This window comes from Lithobates pipiens, unplaced genomic scaffold (assembly GCF_037356315.1).
Source record: "Lithobates pipiens isolate NorthernLeopardFrog02 unplaced genomic scaffold, aLitPip1_a1.2 Scaffold_19, whole genome shotgun sequence".
Classification (NCBI taxonomy): Eukaryota; Metazoa; Chordata; class Amphibia; order Anura; family Ranidae; genus Lithobates; species Lithobates pipiens.
This window is the reverse complement of record NW_027507764.1, coordinates 127,370,211-127,392,306: the sequence shown is the minus strand read 5'-3', so window position 1 is coordinate 127,392,306 and position 22,096 is coordinate 127,370,211. Positions and strand designations below refer to the sequence as shown.

The following is a 22,096-nucleotide window of genomic DNA, read 5'->3' as shown; positions in this document are numbered from 1 at the left end:
CTTCCTGGGATAACTGAACTTCATTTAGAGGTGTGTTTTTTTTGCTATATATTGTAGATAGATTGTGGCCCTGAGGTTCCTTTGTATCAGTGTTTCTTTAAATGTACATCCAAATTTTGAACTTTAAGATTAATACTTTGTACAGTGATCATTCTCTTGGTAACCTGCCCCCCCCCCCCCCCCCCCTTTATATTGTAAGCTCCACGAGCAGGGCCCACCTATTCCTTCTGTATTGTTATTGTACTATCCCCCTCTACATTGTAAAGCTTTGTGTAAACTGTTGGCACTATATAAATCCTGTATAATAATAACAATAGCCTTCTCTGTGTTTCTTTTGATCAGGGTCTAAAGTAAACTTCATGCTAAGAGTTCATCGCTTGGAGAAATATCCACTGGATCTGTATTATTTAGTTGATGTCTCTGCCTCAATGGATTCCAGTATAAAAAAGCTGAACTCCATTGGATTTGACTTATTTCAGAAAATGACTGACTTCTCTCCTGACATTCGATTTGGATTTGGATCATTTGTAGATAAACCTGTTTCACCTTATATTAGTATTCATCCTGACAGAATAAAGAATCAGTGCAGGTATGTATAAAACACATTAGATATTACAAGGTGGTCCCATTCAGGCCTGTCTGTTCTGTGTTGCATTAATGTGCATTTTGTCAGACCTTGATGTGCATTGCGTTATGGCAGCCCAATCATTTGCAAAGCCCATTCTTTTAAACGAACAAAAAAAAACTGACGTAGCATTTTTTTCTGATGTCCTGCACTAAAGCACATGGCAGATGGTTGTGGTGCACTGCAATACATGTGTGTTGCAGCTGGGTTGCCTTAATGTGTTGGAGTGTAATTCAAAATGTAATGCGCTAACCCACATAACATAGCACATTGCATCACAATGTGGTGTTTCAGCCCTTAATCTTTGTTCCTACATACATTAAGACAGAAGCTTCTTCACTTTCCTCTAACCGACCATGTCACTGGTACTGGGGGCCACATTTTCAGAGTATGCATGTACTGCACCCATCAATGTAACTTGTTTTATAGACTATTCTGACTATTCTATAGTGAATTTCTGTGCATGGTTTGTGATTTTTTAGGTGTTTTTTTCTGGTATTAAAGGAAAACTTGATATGATGGAATGCCCACCATTCTATTTTTCTGTGAAGACAAAGGAAAAAAACATTTCCCTTTTATATGTGCCACCTTGCACTCTGGGTCAGTGAGCAAGAGTGGTCTTTTGAAGATTAGCGATGTGTTGACCTGTCACCCCCCCCCCATGATTCTCAGAGATCTTCTCTCCATAGTATCACATATTGCATCTTAGGGTTTGGTCATACTTTGGGCATTACTATGCATTTTGTTTAATAAGGGGTAAGCAAACTTAAAGAGATTGAGATCTACTTAAACAACATAGGAGTAGTCAAAGATCACCAGGCTATGGCTAAGTGTACCAAACCTGCAGGAAAGCTGCAGGTAAATTGTACCAGCGGTGTGGGTAAACCGCAGTGCATCAGTGTGAAAGCAGCCCTATACTATTATGCCCAGTGTGACCTGAAGATCCTTTTCCTGCTGCTGGTACCACTCTGGAACATGCTAGTTGGGATAAGAGGTGGAGTGCAGTTGGTATCACAACACATGGGACAGGAGCCAGCTATACAGAGGAGACATTTGCTTATGCGGCTCTTGCTCCCTACTATAGCCCCAACTTTACAAGTAGTCCCTCTGCATTGCACTCTGTTTGATGCTCTGGGATGGGGTGCCAGAAAGCCCAGACTGTGATCTACCAGTCACCTGGCTGCGATCTACAGGTTGCTGACCCCCGATCCTAGTGCATGTAAAATGTATGGACATAAAAAATGCATTAATACAAGGCATTTGCTTAAATCAACATGTTGCAATGTCCTGCAACAAGTCCTACATGCTCCATTTTAGGCGTGTTGACCTACAGCTTGCCATTTAAAGCCTAATTCCAGTAAATTTTTACTTGTTCATGTTAGTTTTGGATAGAGTACAAAGAGGTAAACATCTTATTTTGACTTTTTTTATTATTTTTATTTTTTCTTTATATGACTCCCATTTGGGATATTTCGCCTCACTTCCTGTCAATGTGGCATCCTCACAAGACATGAGGGGTATGGGGACCATCGGGACAGGAAGGCATAGAGAGAAATTAAAACATTCTCAGAGTCCAACCCTTCCCCTCTCCACTAAAAATTTTTTTTGCTGTTGTCTGCAAAAGAGTTTTTCATAATTTCCTACCCTGACAGTTAAGAGAAATCTCTCTTAGTAGATGGCAGATAGCAATTAAAACCTGAAAAAAATGGTAATCCTCCCATGCTACATTCAACATATAAAAAAAAGGTTTTAACTTGAGTAAGAGATGTTCAAAACATCATGCTTTGGGGTCTATATATAAAATGTGACAAATATCCAAACATTAGAACAAAAATTCTCTATGCCATATATTCTCTAATATATACACTCACCGGCCACTTTATTAGATACACCTGTTCAATTGCTTAGTGAATGAATGAATGAATGAAATACTTATATAGCGCACAATGCGAACTGAATCGCCTCTAGGCGCTGTGGCGAGCTTTGATCATCTGCTAAAAGAGGAAGGTCTTGAGTTTTTTCCTAAAAGCCAGGTGATTTTCTTCCAGGCGGATGTTTATTGGTAGAGCATTCCATAGCCGAGGCCCTTGGACAGCGAATCTCCGATCCCCCTTGGATTTATACCGGGCTTTGGGCACGAGGAGGAGGTTTTTGTTGGCTGATCGAAGACTGCGGTTTGGTGTGTAATGATTTATTTTCTCCATTAGGTATTGCGGAGCTTCTCTATGCACGCATTTGTGGGTGAGGCAAAGGGTCTTGAACGTGATCCGATTTTTTACGGTTAGCCAATGTAAGCTCCTCAGTGAAGGAGAAATGGATTCCCAGGGTTTTTTTCCTGTTATCAGCCTTGCCGCCGTGTTTTGGATCAGTTGTAATCGCGCAAGTTGATATTGTGGTAATCCTATGTAAAGCGAGTTTGCGTAGTCCAGTCGTGAATTAATGATTGTTCCAACTACCACTGCTTTGTCATTCTTTGGGATAAAAGGGATGAGTCTGCGAAGCATGCGCAGCAGATGGTGAGATCGACTGACTACTGCTCCTATTTGCGCATCCATTGACATTTGTGCGTCTAAAATAACCCCGAGACTCTTGGCTTTGGTCTTTGGGGAGATAGTCTGCCCAAAGACGGTTGGTGGAGACCAGGAGGTTTTGGTTGCGGGCTTATGATTTGGGTGTAAGATAAGAAGCTCTGTCTTTGATTGGTTCAGCTGGAGGGAGTTGGTGGTCATCCAGTCCTCTATTGATTTGAGGCAGTTTTCAAGTTGTTGTTGGTGATCTTTTTTTCCATTGATCCGGAAATAAAGTTGCGTGTCGTCAGCGTAAGAGTGGAAGCAGAGATCTGAGCATCTGATGATTTGAAGGAGTGGGCGAATGTAAATGTTGAAGAGAACGGGTGACAACGGAGAGCCTTGAGGGACTCCGCAGGTGACTGCCCGAGTTTCGGAGAGGAATTTTCCTAGTTTCACTGTCTGTGACCGATTTCCTAGGAAGGACGCGAACCAATGGAGATCTATGTCTTGGACTCCGGCTACTTCTGTGAGGCGGACGAGTAGAGTATTGTGATCTACTGTATCAAACGCTGCACTTAGGTCTAGCAGTACGAGGAGACACGGCTCTCCGTCATCTGCCGCTTCGAGGGCGTCATCCCAAATCTTGAGGAGAGCTGTTTCTGTTCCATGACCCGGGCGGAAGCCTGATTGCAGCGGGTCCAGGAGTTTGTGAGTATCCAGGTGCAGTTGTAGCTGATGTACTACAGCTTTCTCCATGATCTTAGAAATGGTGTTGAGGCTTGTAATTGGCCTACGGTTGTTTGGATCCTGAGGGTCCAGGTTTGGTTTCTTGAGTAGAGGTTTGACGATGCCTTGTTTGAGGATGCTGGGAACAATCCCTTCGTGGAATGATCGGTTTATGAGGTGGGTTATGGTTGGAGCCACGATGTCGGAGCATTCTTTCAGTAGTTTTGTGGGGATGATGTCAATAGGTGAGGTACTGTCACGCAGTTTATTAATGATGTTTTTTGCGGTGTCTACGGTAATTGGGGATAGTGAAAATTTTGGCGGTTGCGGTATGTTGGTGCGGACATCCTCTTTATGTATTTGCTGGCTGAGGTCGGATGTTTTCTTCTGACAAATTGTTTCCCTGATGGTTTTGACTTTATCGATGAAAAAATCTGACAGTTTGTCACAGTAATCCTGGGATTCGCTTTCTGGGGGTTCTAGGCACACCGGATTCATTGATTGATTAACCAGTTTAAACAGTTCCCGTGGTTGGTTTGCGGCCGTTGAGATTGTATATGAGAAGTGATCCTTTTTGGCTTTGAAGATTGCTTTCCGATAATTCTCTGTCAGACCTTTGTAGTTAAATAGGTTTTCCTCGGTGGGATTTCTTCTCCATGTTCTTTCCGCTCTTCTGCGTTCTTGCTTTAGTACGGAGAGGGAGCTATTAAACCATCCAGCATTTTTCTTCCTGATGAGAGCCCTGCGTTTTGGTGCTACCGAGTCTGCTGATTGCAGTAATGCCTTGTTCAGGGAGTTGAGTGTTTCCTCCGTAGAGTGGTTTAAGGTTATTGTAGATATTTTTTTGGACAGAGTGGTTTTGAAGGCTTCGGAGTACAGTTTTTTATGCGATCTGGTCCAGTGCGTTGTTACAGGTTTCCGTTTTGCGTTGGTGATGTTGGTAGTGATTTTGAATTTGATGGCGTGGTGATCCGTCCATGGCAGAGTTATGTTGTCGCATATGTTGACGTCGATGTTCTGTTTGAAAATGAGGTCCAGGGTGTGTCCTGACCCATGCGTGGGAGTCTTTATCAGTTGCTGTAGACCCAGTTCTTAGTAACACAAGTTGCTAATCAGCCAATTACATGGCAGCAACTCAATGCATTTACGCATCTAGACGCGGTGAAGACGACTTGCTGAAGTTCAAACCGAGCATCGGAATAGGGATTGAAGGAGATTTATGTGACTTTGAATGTAGCATGGTTGTTGGTGCCACACGGGCTGGTCTGAGTGTTTCAAAAACTGCTGATCTACTGGGATTTTCACACACAACAATCTCTGGGGTTTACAGAGAAATGTCTGGAAAGAGAAAATAGCCAGTGAGCGGAAGTTGTGTTGATGAAAATGCCTCGTTGATGTCAGAGGAGAATGGGCAGACTGGTTCAAGATGATAGAAAGGCAACAGTAGATCGAATAACCGCTCGTTACAACCAAGGTATGCAGAATACCATCTCTGAATACACAACACATGGAGCCTTGAAGCAGATGGGCTACAGCAGCCGAAGACTACACCGGTTGCCATTCTTGTCAGCTAAGAACAGGAAACTGAGGCTACAATTTGCATAGGCTCGCCAAAATTGGACAATAGAAGATTGGAAAAATGTTGCCTGGTCCGATTAGTCTCGATTTTCAGCTCTGTCATTCAGATGGTAGGGTCAGAATTTGGCGTAAACAACATGAAAGCATGGATCCATCCTGCCTTGTATCAACGGTTCAGGCTGGTGGTGGTGTAATGGTGTGGGGGATATTTTCTTGGCACACTTTGGGCCCTTTATTACCAATTGAGAATTGTTTAAACGCCACGGCCTACCTGAGTATTGTTGCTGACCAGGTCCATCCCTTTATGACTACAGTGTACCCATCTTCTGATGGCTACTTCCAGCAGGATAATGCAGCATGTCACAAAGCTCAAATCATCAATGAGATCACTGTACTCCAATGACCTCTACAGTCATCAGATCTCAATCCAATAGAGCACCTTTGGATGAGCCGCTGAGACTGCCATCAGTCAAGGCAGCTGGTGGATGCAGACTTCTGAAGTTGGGATGACTGATTTCAGTGACATTAGCAGAGAGCAGACTTCAGACCACTCTGCTGAAAATGGGTCACAGGGGTGCAAAACGAATTGCACTCCTGTGAACCTTTGGAGAAGCCCAGCCTAAAAAGCTAAGGCTGAACTTCTCCTTTTAAGGCAGTTCTGAAAGAAAAAGTTCAACCCAGTACTAGCAAGGTGTACCTAATAAAGTGGCTGGTGAGTGTATAGTTCTTACATCATTTGCGCCACCTAGTGGCCATCATGACTTTCTTCCTGATTGAGGTATTCATTAAAAAAAAAAAAGCATTATGGTCAGTATATGGAACTGACAATAAAGGAACTACATATATTAGAGTAAATACAGTGATTTTCATTCTAAATATGCAGATGATTGTCACATATCCACAACAAATATTTTACACATAGACACCTATGTGTTTAAAATGTATGTCCGTAAAAAGTCAGTAAAACACACATTGGTACATGTTGAGTTTAATGAATGATGATAAAGCTCTCTGTATGCTGTCACAAAATTTTAGGAAATAGATAGACATACAATTTGCTTGCTTTTCTATGAATGATGTGTTAATCAGAAGATTCTGCATGTAGTAACGCAGAATGCTTTATTTTGTGCATACAAAACCTGTTTTGTGTAAAAGAAAAAAGTTTGCCTATAAACTTCATTTTGAGTCCAGTTTGTCCAGTTAAAAAATAATAAACAAGTTGTTAAATGGTTGCCATGGCTGACAATCTTTCCTCTACTTCTTGAGTAACAGAAGATTTGTGAATATGGTATGGACAGAATTACTACCTTATTAGGCAATCAGTGGTAAGATATTGCAAGGCACAAGGTAAAATGGCAAATAATAACCAACCTAATTTAGTATGTAGGTTAATAGTCAACATTTTATTGCTTGAAGTATCAAACTCACTAATATGGGACAATTTATTGATTTATAATGGTCAAGAGAGGTGCAAATGGAGGGCCATTTCACTACAGACCCCTACTAAACATTAAAGGGATTAAATTAAATCTTGATTGAATTCTACAGTGTTAACATCAGCATCTGTATAGAGTTGATTAAATTAAGGGCCTTCCTTTGGAGGTTACCTCGACCCTCCTGAAAACAAACCTATCGAATCCTAAAAAAACGGTTGAACTTAGGGCATCATATGGTACCCACAGGTATCCATGATAATCTTCAAATCAGTCCCTGTGGAGCCCCTGGATTACAAACCCAAGCTGTATACTGTGCCCCTTTTTCTGCCAGTGTCCATGCCACATCCCTCCTGCATTTATTCATGCATTGACAGAACTTCTACTGGGCACTGAGGTTCTGGTATTGGACTAAAGCCAGAAGGAGTAGAGTTATATGCTGACTAGAACTAAAGCCATTGATGCCCTTTGTTTGGAATTCATGGTCTCCACAGAGACACACAAGATTACCAAAGGTACTAAAACGTCAGCAGTACTGTAAGTGTAAGTGGGCCATTGACAGATCAAAATTCGTCCTGTTCCTGAATTTCAATCCATCTATGGGAAGGTTAGTTGTACTGAAGTCAACTTCAGTACAACCAGCATTTCTGGAATTTTTTCGTACTATCACTGCCCCTGGCTATAGCCAGCAACAGTCATCATTGTATTCTGATGGCAGGGAAACCTCCCGCTGTCACAATACAATGGCACAGTTAGCGATGATGGGGGGAATCAATCTTTTTTCTTTCCTTCAACCAAAAAATTGCATAATGTATGGACAGCCTTAAGCTGGGTACACACTATCCGTTTATTTTTTTTCATTCAACTCCGTGGGTTGAATGAAAAAGAACTGTCCAGTTCCTCGTTAGTTCAGTGATCTCCCCCGCTGAGCTGTTGTGTTCTGCCATTGGCTAAGAGCGCTAATTGGGAGTCAGTCGGATGCTTATTTTCCAGCATGCAGGTCCGACAGACCAATATACACATGGCCCAAATGTCGGACATTTTTAATTTTTTTTTTAACTGGCCATTGTCTCCTGACATTCTGCCCATATATAACAGGGCTTCACAGCTTTACTTTAAAGATACAGTCACTAACCTGTATGTGCACATAGACAAATTGATTAGTGCTCCACATTGAACGGTAACATGTTGCTTGTATGCTTATATGGTCCATTTATAACTTGGTAACTATAAGTACCTTCTTTGATGTCCGTTTCAGCAGTCACACAATAAAATGTAAACATTATGGCCGGTGATAAGTGGTCCTGTAAAAACAATGTTTTGATTATGTTGGAATGTGTGATTACAAATCTGGCTAGAATGAAGAGGTTTGAATGGAATTCATTGTCTAAGAGATTTGTCATTCAGCCCAAGGTTTTGTTTTTTTCTGCAATTTTGATGGACAACGGCATGTCAAGAAACGATTATAATTATTCCTTCTTTTAGGTTGTAAATGAGATTAGAATACAGATTTTTTATTAAATGACCACCTCAAATATATAAAAGTGTGCTTGCTTTTGGATTTAGTATCAGTAGATGGTATATACGGTGGAATGGGGAAAAATTCTGTCCCGGCATGACCACGTGATATACCTATCACGTGCAGTAAGAGCAAAGTAACGAATTCGCTTGATAGCCCTTTCCCGCTCTGCTGACAGTTGAGCAGCCCCCGCCTATACAATTTACTGCCGGAGACCTTGAAAATAAAGAGAAACCTCTGGGTATGGAACTTATGTCTAGTTTTAGTTACATTGGCTTACGTGTGTTGGACATTTAGCTTACTGTTTTTGGATGTTTGAAAGCCCTGGGTCTAAAAGCATGTTTTGATCCAACTGGTAAGTACACATAGCACGGTTCAGCTAAATACTTTTATTACCTGTCCTACTGGGAGTGATTTAGGCATGGCATAATGCTGTACGTAGTGAGAACAAAGCCATAAGAAACCTTTTATTGGCATTAATAGGCGAGGTCAAGAGTATTTAAAAACTCAAATACTATCAATTACTGTCACTCATCTATTATGTTGAATGTCTGTTTTTGTTTCACTGTGTTAATCACGTAAGGCCAACATACATCAGGGCAATCTGGACGTGTTCCTGCTTGTATCACATTATATGAATTTATATTTCAGTGATGTTATTAGTTTCAATCTGAGCAGTGCAAAACAGATGAATGCTGCTTGGAGAGTGTTCTAAGAACAGTTTGTATATTCAGCATAGGGAATCAGGTGGAACATAATGGATGCTATGAGCTCAATTCACCAAGCGTTAAATAACAGCCAAAAACAATATGGTAAAATAATGCTTAAGTGCAATTCATTTTGAATTTTGCATTAAATACCTAATGCAGTATTTGTTAGATTTAGCTGTAATTACCAATTTTTTTCATGCAGTAATTTACCGCAATGAGCTGGTTGCTAAGGAGTGGGCCATGAAGCCGGCCGCCGAGTACTTAACAATGGATGACTCTTAAGCTGACAGCTAAAAAAACACAATTAAAAAAGATTTTAAAAAGCAGCAAGCTAAAATGTAAAAAAAAAAAAAAAAAGGCATGGGGTCCCCACCAAAATCCATATCCATAGACCCTTATCCAAGCATGCAGCCCAGCAGGTCAAGAAAGAAGGGAGGGGACGAGTGAGCGATGAATCATCCGTTGTTAAGGACGCGACGGCCGGCTTCCCAGGCCACTCCTTAGTAACTAGCTATTTGTCAAAAAACAGCATGGGGGTCCTCCTTTTGACAAATACCGCATGTGATGCCACCAGCAAAACTGTTGGTAAATATCAGATTTTTTTTACTCTCTCGTCCATTTGTGAATTGGATTTAAGAGCTTTTTAAACAATATTTACCAGCACATTTTTAATTTTTACCACATAATCGTAAGTGTTTTTTTGTGAATTGGACTTTATTTACTGCATGCGATAATTTATGCAAATGAGTCATGTGACTGTGTTATCTCATACAGTAAACGTTAGTGAATTGACCCATTGATTTTACTGGCCAAAACTATTTCTACATCTTTTCTGCAAGATACACATTAAAGGATCCCTGTCACAGTAGCATTGTACCTTTTATCCCTGAGCATCTTTTAAGGGATGTTTACATTCCCGTGTAATAGGAATAAATGTGATATATAAAAAAAAGGTACAGTATAAAAAATGAAATAAGTCATGCAAGCATATGAAACGGTGTTTGCACTACACGTGTGAGGTATCGCCATGAACGTTAGCGAGAGAGGGCAATCATTTTAGCACTAGACCTGCTAAAGGCAGCGTCGCCTATGGAGATTTTTAAGTTTTGTCCTTTGTTGTCATTCCATGAGCGTGCAAAATTGTAAAGCATTACATATTAGATATCTATTTACTCGACATACCATCATCTTTCATATTATACAAAAAAATTGGGGTATGCATTTTTTTTTAAATTAATTAAAAAAATTCTCCAAAAATTGCGTTTGAAAAACAGCTGCGCAAATACCATGTGACATAAAAAATTGCAATGATTGCCCTTTTACTCCCTATGGTCTCTGCTAGAAAAAAAAAAAAATATATATATATAGTAAAAAAAATACTTATAACCCCAAACATATTATTTATATATATGTATAACCCCCCCCCCCCCCCCGATGCCATGTGACTCGTTAGTGTTACAAGATCTCAGGTGTGAATGGGAAGCAGGTGTGTTAAATTTGGTGTTATCGCTCTCACTCTCTCATAGTTGTCACTGGAAGTTCAACATGGCACCTCATGGCAAAGAACTCTCTAAAGATCTTAAAAAAATAATTGTTGCTTTACATAAAGATGGCCTAGGCTATAAGAAGATTGCAAAGACTCTGAAACTGAGCTGCAGTACGGTGGCCAAGACCATATGGTGGTTTGACAGGACAGATTCCACTCAAAACAGGCCTCGACATGGTCAACCAAGGAAGTTGAGTGCACATGCTCAGCGTCATATCCAGAAGTTGTCTTTGGGAAATAGACGTATGAGTGCTCCCGGCATTTCTGCAAAGGTTGAAGGGGTGGGGGGTCAGCCTGTCAGTGCTCAGACCATACGCGGCACACTGCATCAAATTGCAGTGGTTGTTGTCCCAGAATAAAGCCTCTTCTGAAGAAAGAAAGCTTGCAAACAGTTTGCTGAAGACAAGTAGACTAAGGACATGGATTCCTGGAACCATGGTCTGTGGTCTGATGAGACCAAGATAAACGTATTCGGTTCAGATGGTGTAAAGCATGTGTGGTGGCAGCCAGGTGAGGAGTACAAAGACAAGTGTGTCTTGCCTACAGTCAAGCATGGTGGGGGAGTGTCATGGTCTGGGCCTGCATGAGTGCTGCCAGCACTGGGGAGCTATAATTCATTGAGGGAACCATATTAGCCAATATTTACATGACATACTGAAGCAGAGCATGATCCCCTCCCTTCGGAAACTGGGCAGTAGGGCGGCATTCAAACATGATAAAAGCCCCAAACACACCTCCAAGATGAAAACTGTCTTTCTAAAGAAGCTGAGGGTAAAGGTGATGGACTGGCCAAGCATGTCTCCAGACCTAAGCCCTATTGAGCATCTGTAGGGCATCCTCAAATGGAAGGTGGAGGAGCACAAGGTCTCTAACATCCACCAGCTCTGTGATGTCATCATGGAGGAGTAGAAGAGGACTCCAATGACAACCTGTGAAGCTCTGGTGAACTCCATGCCCAAGACGGTTAAGGTAGTACTGGAAAATAATGGTGGCCGCACAAAATATTGACACATTGGGCCAAATTTGGACATTTTCACTTAGGGGTGTACTCACTTTTGGTGCCAGTGGTTTAGCCATTAATGGCAGTGTGTTGAGTTATTTTGAGGGGACAGAAAATTTACACTGTTATACAAGATGTACACTCACTACTTTACATTGTAGCAAAGGGTCATTTCTTCAGTGTTGTCACATGAAAAGATATAGAAATATTTACAAAAATGTGAGGGGTGTAAGATACGGTGGTGTGTGTGTGTGTGTGTGTGTGTGTGTGTGTGTGTGTGTGTGTGTGTGTATGTGTGTATATATACACATACAAAAAAGGCTTGATCTTCAAGTGGTCAAAAGTTGTCTTCTGGAAAAGTGTTTCCGTGACAATATTCTTGTAGGTGACATCATTCCCCCCATATTATATCATGCTAATATACAGTTTTATCTTACAGTGATTATAAACTGGATTGCATACCACCTCATGGATTTATTAATAGGCTGTCTTTAACAAACAACATTACACAGTTCATACAAATTGTTGGCAAGCAGAAGATCTCAGCGAATATTGATAATCCAGAAGGTGCCTTTGATGCTATGTTGCAGGCAGCTGTTTGTCATGTGAGTATGTTTTTGTTTAATATGCGATTTATATTTACACGGCCTAATTCGGTATTCATTCACAAGAGATAAGAGTGGTCTTAACAGCCCCTTTGTGAAGCAGATATACAGGTGTAGATTACAGTGTAAACCTGTTGCTGTAGCCACAGCATCAAAGCTAATGTCACTCCAAGCCTTCAGCTAGCACTTAAATAAAAAAAAAAATATTAATATAGCATGTGCAATTTCTATACAAGCCATTTTGTAATTTAATGTTATTAAAAATGTAATTTCCTATTCAATCTGCAGTGTTGTCATTTTCTTCAAAATCAAATGCAAAATGGCTACCTGCAGGCCTTCTTTACATAGTTGGTGTACAGAACTTTCCCAGCTATGTTGTTTCCTGTTTGTGTGATTGGCTCACTGATTTTCCCAAAATTCTGCACTAAGATAAAAGGCAGCTTTTAGGCATTCTCTGCAACGAAAATGTAATTTGTGGTGAGGTACTCCCAAAGGGTTAATCACTTCTAAAGGGATGCAGATCCTGCAACTTTGCTCATTAGAACACTGCAAGTGCATCTGCTGATTGATAGTGAAAAAGTCATTTAGATTCACTCTACACATTGAAAAAAACAAAGACAGCTCTTTTATTTTAGAACAGAAACCGCTAGGAATCTGCAAGGTTTGTTTAAATCCGTGTGTTCAGGACTTTTGGTGTGCTTTCAGAAAGGCAACAAAATAGTTTGATGCAATTGAAGTTACATGGTTAGTAAGGTACACCAGTCCATCCAGTTCAACCTAAGTGAGTGTCTACAATTGTCCCCATCCCTGTATATTGCATGCTCACATTGTCCCTACCCTCAAGTAGCCTACAATCCAAGGTCCCCAGCCATATACTAGGGCCAGCTGTGAATAGAGGCCAATTAACCTACCAGCATGGAAACTGGAGTGCCTGGAGGAAACCCACACTGGCACAGGGAGAACATGCAAACTCCAGGCAGGTAGTGTCGTGGTTGGGATTTGAACCAGCAACGCTTTTTACTGCTAGGTGAGAGTGCTACCCACTACACCACTGTGCCGCCCTATGGCAAAACACAGGTACACCCATGGGTACACTGTGCTTCACATGCTGCATGGGTGCACAACGTCAGTGCACCATAACAAATCTAAAGTAGGTATCCCAATATGTCTGAAAAAGGGTGAATACACTTTATAGTACAAAGAGAGTTCTATACCATTGTTTGTGCTGCACCAGAAACAGCACCTGTTGTATTAGGCCCCTTTCACGTTTGTGTGACTTTTTCTGCAATTTTCGACATCAGAGTCGCATGGCAAGTCGTACCTCATGATTACCAACGATAACCATTTCATATCTGTGTGATTTCAAGTCACACCGACTTCAAAGTAGTAGTACTTTGGTCCGACTTTGATGCGAGTTGCGGTCCATAGACCTCATACTACACAGACATTCCCTGAAATCGCATCAAAATAATGACGCTAAATCACGTCAAAATCGCGCGATCATCCAGAACATCCAGAAAGTGCATCTTTCATAGGAATGAATGATACAGTATGTAGGGACTGCACAAAGCTGATACCAAGTCAAATTCAGGTACTTACACTGCTTGCAAAAAATGCATCTAACAATATATTAACGAATACAGATCTGCATTAGGGCTTGCGTCGACGGGCTTTGCAGCATGGTTTTTGGAATCAGTTTGAGATCATTCAGAATTATTGCATATAATCTACTTCTAACCTGGTTTTGAATGTCTTCAAGCTGCTTTGCATTACCAATACCATCTGGGAAGAATGCGGTCCTCATGCAAACAAAAGCCCATCAACACAAAAAAACACAAAAAATTATTTTATTTTGTTAAATGCATGTGGATCAATGAAAATGACCTGATTAACATGTCCATGGAAGTATCCATTTCACATGGTATTTTTATGATTAGCCTTTGAAGATATATACTGTATACGGTGAAAATCCTAATTATTCAGCTCAGTAATGTGCATTACTTTATGTTTCAGAAAGATATTGGCTGGCGAAAGGAAGCAAAACGTTTGATTATCTTGATGACAGATCAGACTTCTCATTTAGCGCTTGACAGCAAGTTAGCAGGCATAGTCACTCCAAATGACGGCAATTGTCACCTCAAAGACAATGTTTACACCAGAGCAACAGATATGGTAAGGATATAAAAATATGTGGCATGGTTGGTCTAGTTATTTTAAAAACTGCTGATCTACTGGGATTGTCACACACAACCATCTCTGGGGTTTACAGAGAATGGTCTGAAAAAGAGAAAATTTCCAGTGAGCAGCAGTTGTGTGGATGAAAATGCCTGGTTGATGTCAGAGGTCAGAGGAGAATGGGCAGACTGGTTTGAGATGATAGAAAGGCAACAGTAACTCAAATAACCACTCGTTACAACCAAAGTTTGCAGAATGCCATCTTTAAATGCACAACACAATGAACCTTGAAGCAGGTGGGCTACAGCAGCAGAATACCACACTGGGTGCCACTCCTGTCAGCTAAGAACAGGAAACTGATGTTACAAGTTTAGAAAAATATTTCCTGGTCTGATGAGTCTCGATATCAGATGCGACATTCAGATGGCAGGGTCAGAATTTGGCATAAATAACATGAAAGCATGGATCCATCCTGCCTTGTATCAATGGTTCAGGCTGGTGGTGGTGATGTAATGGTAAGGGGGATATTTTCTTGGCACACTTTGGGTCCCTTAGTTCCAATTGAGCATCTTTTAAACACCACGGCCTACCTGAGTATTGTTGTTGACCATGTCCATCCCTTTATAACTGCAGTGTACCCATCCTCTGGGTCAAAATATGACACAACATGAAAGTATGGATCCATCCTGCCTTGAATCAAAGGTTCAGGCTGGTGGTGGTGGTGCTGTAATAATAAGAAAGTAAATACCAATGAGTGGCGCCATATGTGAACTTTGTGTGAAAAACAAGTAAATGTAGCTGCCCTTTTAGGATGGAGGATATCCACCTGGGAATTGAAAAAAAAGGAAGGCACTCACATGAATATACACAATCAAATGTGATGACAAAGTATCAAATGTAATTTGTGAACCTTGAAGTGTGTAAATCAAAATCCAATCACAATCATAAACAAAATGAATCAGGTAAAGTCCAATGTGACAGTGTGGTCAAATGTGACAGTGTGGTCAACACCAATCAATGGTCCTTCAACATCAATCTCCTATACTCTTCACCACTCGTGCCCAAAGTGTGAATATGCACCGCACAGTACTTAATGTGTGGGGGATATTTTCTTGCCACACTTTGGGCCCCTTAATACCAACTGAGCATTGTTTAACCACTACAATACAGGGCACTTTCACCCCCTTCCTTCCCAGCCCAATTTTCAGCTTTCAGCGCTCTAGCGCTTTCAGTGACAATTGCGCGGTCATGCTACACTGTACCCAAATGAAATTGTTATCATTTTGTTCGCACAAATAGAGCTTTATTTTGGTGTTATTTATTCATGACTCCGTTTTTTTTTTTGCGATATAAGCGCAAAAATAGCGGAAATTTGGAAAAAAAACAATATTTTATTTTTTCTATTTGAAAAGAAATCCAATAAAATCAAATTTTGTCATAAATTTAAGCCAAAATGTATTCTGCTACATGTTTTTGGTAAAAAAAAATCCGTTAAGTGTATAATAATTGGTTTGTGTGATCACGGACATATGTACGCAAATGATCATGTACATATGTGTGCAGGTGATCACGTACATATGTGTGCAGATAATCATTGGGACATGTGATTTTAGTGGGACATATGTGGGGGACATGTTTTTAATATTAGGGACATGTGTTTTTATTATTTGGGGACATGTATGTTTTGGGGACATGTGTGTTTTGGGGACATATGTGGGGACTGTGTTTGTACTGTGTGGTGTGTTGTGTGTTTACACTACACTGATGATCAGTGAGTAAAAAGCTGTAAAAAGCAGCCCATACTCCCTGATCATCAGCCGGCTGCAGCGTTCTGCTATCCTCTCCTCAGCGGTGACTTCCGTGTGAGGAGAGGAGAGCCGATTGCCTAGCAACCGGCTGTTTGTTTACATCACATGACGGCCATGATTGGACACGGCCGTCATGTGATCAGGAGGGCCAATCACAGAGCCCTCCTGCCGATCTGAGATGTGCCGTGTCCGGGTGACACGAGCACATCGGGATCGCGCCGCTGAGCGGGCACGCGCGCGCGTGATCCCGCTACTCCTGAAGGACGTTCCTGAACGTCCTATCAGGAGTAGACGGCTCCCACCCGGCCGTATATATGCATTGGCCGTGTGGGAAGTGGTTAAATGCCACAGCCTACCTGAATATTGTTGCTGACCATGTCCATTCCTTTATGACTATAGTGTACCCATCTTCTGATGGTTACTGTCAGCATAGTAGCTGTCTGTACTTGCTTTCCTGAAATTAGTAAATATATTGTTTTCATTACATATAGGCCTCATGAACACAGACGTTGCTCCCGATTTGACACATGTGTGGTTGTGTGCGGGTATCTGCCAGATGCAGACAGTATGGGTTCAGGGACCTACACAGGTGTCATTTTGGGAGCAGCAGCTGTGTCTGTGCAGCTGCTGCGTCCCAATTGACATGAATGGAATTGCTTGCACAGAGATGCACAGAATGCCTGTGCATCCCATGTAGGCAAAACACGGCCCTCGCATGGGTGTACTCATAAGTATGCCCATGTGAATGGGAACTAATTGTTATTTTAAAGGCATTGTTACACCCATTTACATAAAAATCTGTTTCCACGATAGTTATATTTTTTTTACTTATTATTTTTTTCTCCACAGGAACACCCATCACTGGGTATGCTTGGCCAAAGATTAGTTGACAACCATATTTATGGAATGTTTGCAGTACAGGGAAAAGCTTTCAATTGGTACAAGGTAACCCAATTTGAACATGATCCCTCTAGTTTATTATTTGATTTAACTTTCTAAGCTGCATTTTCCATTTTATTTCTGCAGGACCTCATGCCGTTGCTGCCAGGGACAATAGCCAAGCAATTTGATGCCACTGCCTCTGACATCAATAATTTGGTGGTTGAGGCTTACAAGGTCAGTGTTTTCAACAGACAGATTGTTCAGCAATATCTTTGTGAAACATTTAGAGCTATTTTGGTTTTAGAGTTTTGATTGCCAATCTCTTGTGCTTCCAGGTAAATTATCATTACGAATGTGTTGGATGAAAAGTGGATAGACAGAACATCTATATGAAAGGGGCCTAAAGTTTACTTTAAAAAAAAAAAAAAAAAATATATATATATATATATATATATATATATATATATATAATATAAAATTAGCGTAAACTATATGATTTACCTTCAGTGTGATTTGTCCCTTGTGTTGATGTGTCCTGGTTTACCAGAAATGTTTCTCTTCCATTGCACCCTACCACGCCACTGTCTTCCAGTACAGTGGGAGTTAATATCAAATGTACCTGATTATGCCCACCCTTTCTGCCCAGCTCCACCATTTATAGAAGGTATATTATAGGAATTAAACGTGATCTATGAATTGAGCATAAATGGATGATTGAATGGCTTGCCCCTCTATTTATAGATTATGTCTCATTCATAGAAGCTATAGTAGTTTTTTTTATATTCCTGGAGTTCAGCGTTAGGTAACATATTACCACAGTAGTGAATGTGGTTGTCGAGGAATAACATAAAGTATACCGTATATACTCGAGTATAGGCCGACCCGAATATAAGCCGAGGCCCCCAATTTACCCCCAAAAAAACTGGCAAACTTATTGACTCGTGTATAAGCCGAGGGTGAGACATGCCTGTCCATCCCTGTGTGTGTGTCCGTCCATCCCTGTGTGTCCGTCCATCCCTGTGTGTCCGTCCATCCCTGTGTGTCCGTCCATCCATCCCTGTGTGTGTGTGTGTCCATCCATCCATCCATCCCTGTGTGTGTGTGTCTCCATCCATCCATCCATCCATCCATCCCTGTGTGTGTGTGTCTCCATCCATCCATCCCTGTGTGTGTGTGTCTCCATCCATCCATCCCTGTGTGTATCCATCCATCCCTGTGTGTGTGTGTGTCTCCATCCGTGTGTGTGTGTGTGTGTGTGTGTGTGTGTGTGTGTGTGTGTGTGTGTGTGTGTGTGTGTGTGTGTGTGTGTGTGTGTGTCCAGCCTACCTGTGTCCCGAGCCTTTGTCCCGAGCCTCCGTCCCGTGCCTTGCCTCCTTGCCTCCGTCCCGTGCCGTGCCTTGCCGCCGTGCCTTGCCTCCGTCCCGTCCCGTGCCGTGCCTTGCCTTGCCTCCGTCCCGTGCCCTCTTCGTCGGCGCCTCGGCGGCCATTGTAAAATTCAAAAGCTGCGCCGCCGCCTTCGCCTGTGATAGGCGGAACACTGAATTTCCCAGCAGCCTGTGTTCCGCCTATCACGGACATCGTATCATCCTCGTCCGTAGTACGAGGATGATACGATGTCCGTGATAGGCGGAACACAGGCTGCTGGGAAATTCAGTGTTCCGCCTATCACAGGCGAAGGCGGAGCCGGAGGCGCGGCTTTTGAATTATAGAATGGCCGCTGTCTGTCTGCTCGACACGCTGATCGAGCGGGCAGACAGCGATGACTCGAGTATAAGCCGAGGGGGGCACTTTCAGCCTCAAAAAAGAGGCTGAAAATCTCGGCTTATACTCGAGTATATACGGTAACTAAAGTCAAAAGTTCTGGAGAGAATCAAACTACCTGTCAGGTTTTTATTTGTCTGTGTCCCCTGTTGGGGATATTTACAAAGGAAAATCACAAATTTTGGGTTGTCCCCAGAACAGGAATAGAAGGGAAATTTTAAAATGGAGACACTAGTTTTGGTGACCCTGGTGGATGCTTTGGAGCTATTTCCTCTCGCTTCCCATTTTGGAGCAGAAAATCATGGTAAATATCCCCAATGGGATACACATAGCAAGAAAAACCAGGTAGAGGTTATAAGACTCCCTTACTTTATCCAAAATAAACAACTTTTGCCTTGAGCTCTCCTTTTTTTTAATTGTTTTTTTATGTGTGGGCCAGAGGAGCCTTTACCTTGAGTACAAGTAACATTGAAACCTTGGTTTAAACTTTCGTTTTAACAATGGAAAGGTAGTTCCAGGTCAGGACTCAAATCAAAGCCTTGGTAAAGAGAAACTTCCTCAGGTGCTACAGAAGTGTCTACCTATAATGGGTAACATTCAGGGATGTAGCTCTGCATAGTGGCTTAAGTGTTTTGAGTTCCCAGAGTTTCTCTTTACATCAGAGGACAGGGATTACCTCTGGAGAATCAGAGGACAGGGACCCCTGGCAGGTCACTTGGCAGAGCTCCTTTCCCATTCCAAACTCTATTTTAACCCCCCCCCAACACTACACAGGGCTGAAATCACATTCCTTTACACATAGTCTGTCAGTCTTCACAGGGTGTATCTGGTTTTTATGTTACCCTTCTGACCTGTGAAATTCTCTGGTCGGAACGGCAGTGTAGTTGCAGTAGGCAGATACACCCTGTGCAGATCATGGCTAACTGGCTGTGTTGTAAAGGAATGTGATTTCAGCCACGTGGAGGAGGAACAGTATAGAGTGCTGTAATGGGAAGGGAGCTCAGCAGCCAGGCATAGCATGCAGGGTGGACGGGGTGGTCAGGGGGCTTTGGGGGGCGGCAACTTAGATCTGGGAGGGCAAAGCTATGTGACACAAAATCTGAAGCCTGCAGCCCTTCTGGGACCCTCGAGGAGGTGTTGGGGGAAGGTCACCTCCCGGAGGTGTGTGTCTTTTCCCTACTTACCAGGGAGGTGGGGTAAGTAGACATCCCCGGGTGGGGGAGTACAGAGAATCCCAGCTGGTAACTAGGAGACACTGAGCAGTGTCATACCTCACCAGTGACATCAGTCCCATCGTGGCTACAGAACAGCACTCTCCTCTTGCCTCGCTGAGCTTGGTTACCATTCCATGTTGCCAGCACACAAGTGCAGACACTTCCCCATCCTGGGCTGTTCTCACCTCGTGCTCCTCTCCATTTAGGAAATGGCTCACAGCTTCTCCCCAGTCAATGGGAACAGAGGGGTTTGGACTGTGGAAGGCAAAGTAGAAGCCAAGTACTGGAGTGTGGCTGTGGGGCCCTAGGGCAGATCGGAGCTGGATTTTGTGGAGGATATGATAATATGACAGGGAGGCTACAGGGGCCCCCTGGAGCTAGGGGCAGGGTTGCGATTGTGACCCCTGTTACCCCTTATGCTATGCCCATGGTAATATTGGTTTTGAATTTAAATAATTTTTGACAGGTTCACTTTCAAGAAACATGAAAATCACTTCATTATTCAAGTGAAATACTGACGAAATGTATTTACTTAGAACCTGCTTTTGCTGTTTGCAGTAAATTGTCTTCCCAGCAAGTTGTTGGTCTTACTATAGAAGTGCGTTACTATGTAGCTTGTGAACAAAGCTTACAGTACATTCTTTATGGATAGGAAACAATTCATCTATTCAGCCAAACTTGCACAAATAGACTTTTCATGTTGCTGCAGAAATGGGTGGATGAATGTTTTTCTAAATAAAATTTAGGATGAACTTTGATGTCTTCTTCCAGGCGCTTGTCTCAGAGATGAAGATTCAAGTGTATAATCCCATGAAGGGTATTTCTGTAAATATAACTGCTATCTGTCCGGATGGAAATAGACATTCTGGAGTGGAGGGATGTCACAATGTAAAAAATAATGATAAGGTATGTTACAGCCTGGATTTCCTTTACAGCTGTGAACATCAATAACTTTTGAGTTTTTTAATAGTCTGCTTGCAGTATCTGTGCTATATTCATCTCAGTTGATAGTTTATCATTTACTTTTTATTTTAAAGTGATTATTAATTTTATTATTAATAATTCTTCTGCTAAACTTAAGGGACTGCTTGATTTTTGGCAGCCACATACCAATATACTTCACTTTGTAGCCCTAGTGCTGCATTGAACCATTGCAGAAAAAAAAGGTGGCTGTGTCTAGCTACCATTGCATGTGTGTGCCACTCAGTCTATTTATTTGTATGGCTGGTCTTCATTCGTGTGGCCCCCAAGCAGTCATAGTTAATAATTGGGCTGAGTGAAGAGCATGTACACTAGGAGTTGGATGTGGCCCTTCTTTTTGCAAAAACTGTGCAGGACTGCACGATGAGCACCATTTTCTGCAGCATTGTACTATTAGTCTAGGCTGCAGTATGCCCCCAGGGGTATGGCAATGACCACTTGGGCTCACAAGAAGTTATTTAATAATTGTGGGCGTCATTCATCACTATAGAGGACAAGCAGCAAGGGATGAAGCAGTGTCTGAAAGGATCAATGCCAAGGTGAATGTTGGTATTGAAGAGAGCTGCTTTTCTTCTTTTTAAAAATACCTGAGCAATTTATTTTTTAGTTATCAACTTAAAGAGGAAGAAAACACTGGCGGGTATTACTTCCTCTTTTTTCCCCTGCAAAGTAAAAGCATAATGGGCTAGTATGCATCACATTGTACTTACCTGCAAATGAATCCCGCGATGTCCCTGCTGGTGGCTGCATCCATCTTCACCCCTCTTCCTTCCAGGGCCGTAGACTCCAACTTTGTCACTCCCGCGCATGCACGCTGGAGCCACCAGTCATGGCACTGGTCCTTTAGAAATGGCACGATCGTGCCCTTTCTTCATTGAGCATGCTCCAATGACATCAGCATAAGTGTATATGGTAACCTGCACAGTTTAGGAGATATTTCCAGTACCTACAGGTAAGCCTTATTATAGGCTTACCTGTAGGTAAAAGTGACGTAACTACGTTTACAACCACTTTGAAGTATAA

At 42.0% G+C, this 22,096-nt stretch overlaps 1 protein-coding gene across 1 annotated transcript in view; it reads left to right on the top strand.

Moving 5' to 3' along the window:
- Positions 1-22,096, top strand: part of ITGB8 (integrin subunit beta 8) — a 185,301-nt gene that overhangs the window by 117,766 nt on the left and 45,439 nt on the right. The window contains exons 4-9 of the mRNA XM_077491249.1: positions 343-589; positions 12,087-12,252; positions 14,266-14,424; positions 17,085-17,180; positions 17,262-17,351; positions 20,864-20,998. Coding sequence (XP_077347375.1) covers positions 343-589; positions 12,087-12,252; positions 14,266-14,424; positions 17,085-17,180; positions 17,262-17,351; positions 20,864-20,998 — 893 coding nt within the window. The remainder of the gene's footprint in view (positions 1-342; positions 590-12,086; positions 12,253-14,265; positions 14,425-17,084; positions 17,181-17,261; positions 17,352-20,863; positions 20,999-22,096) is intronic.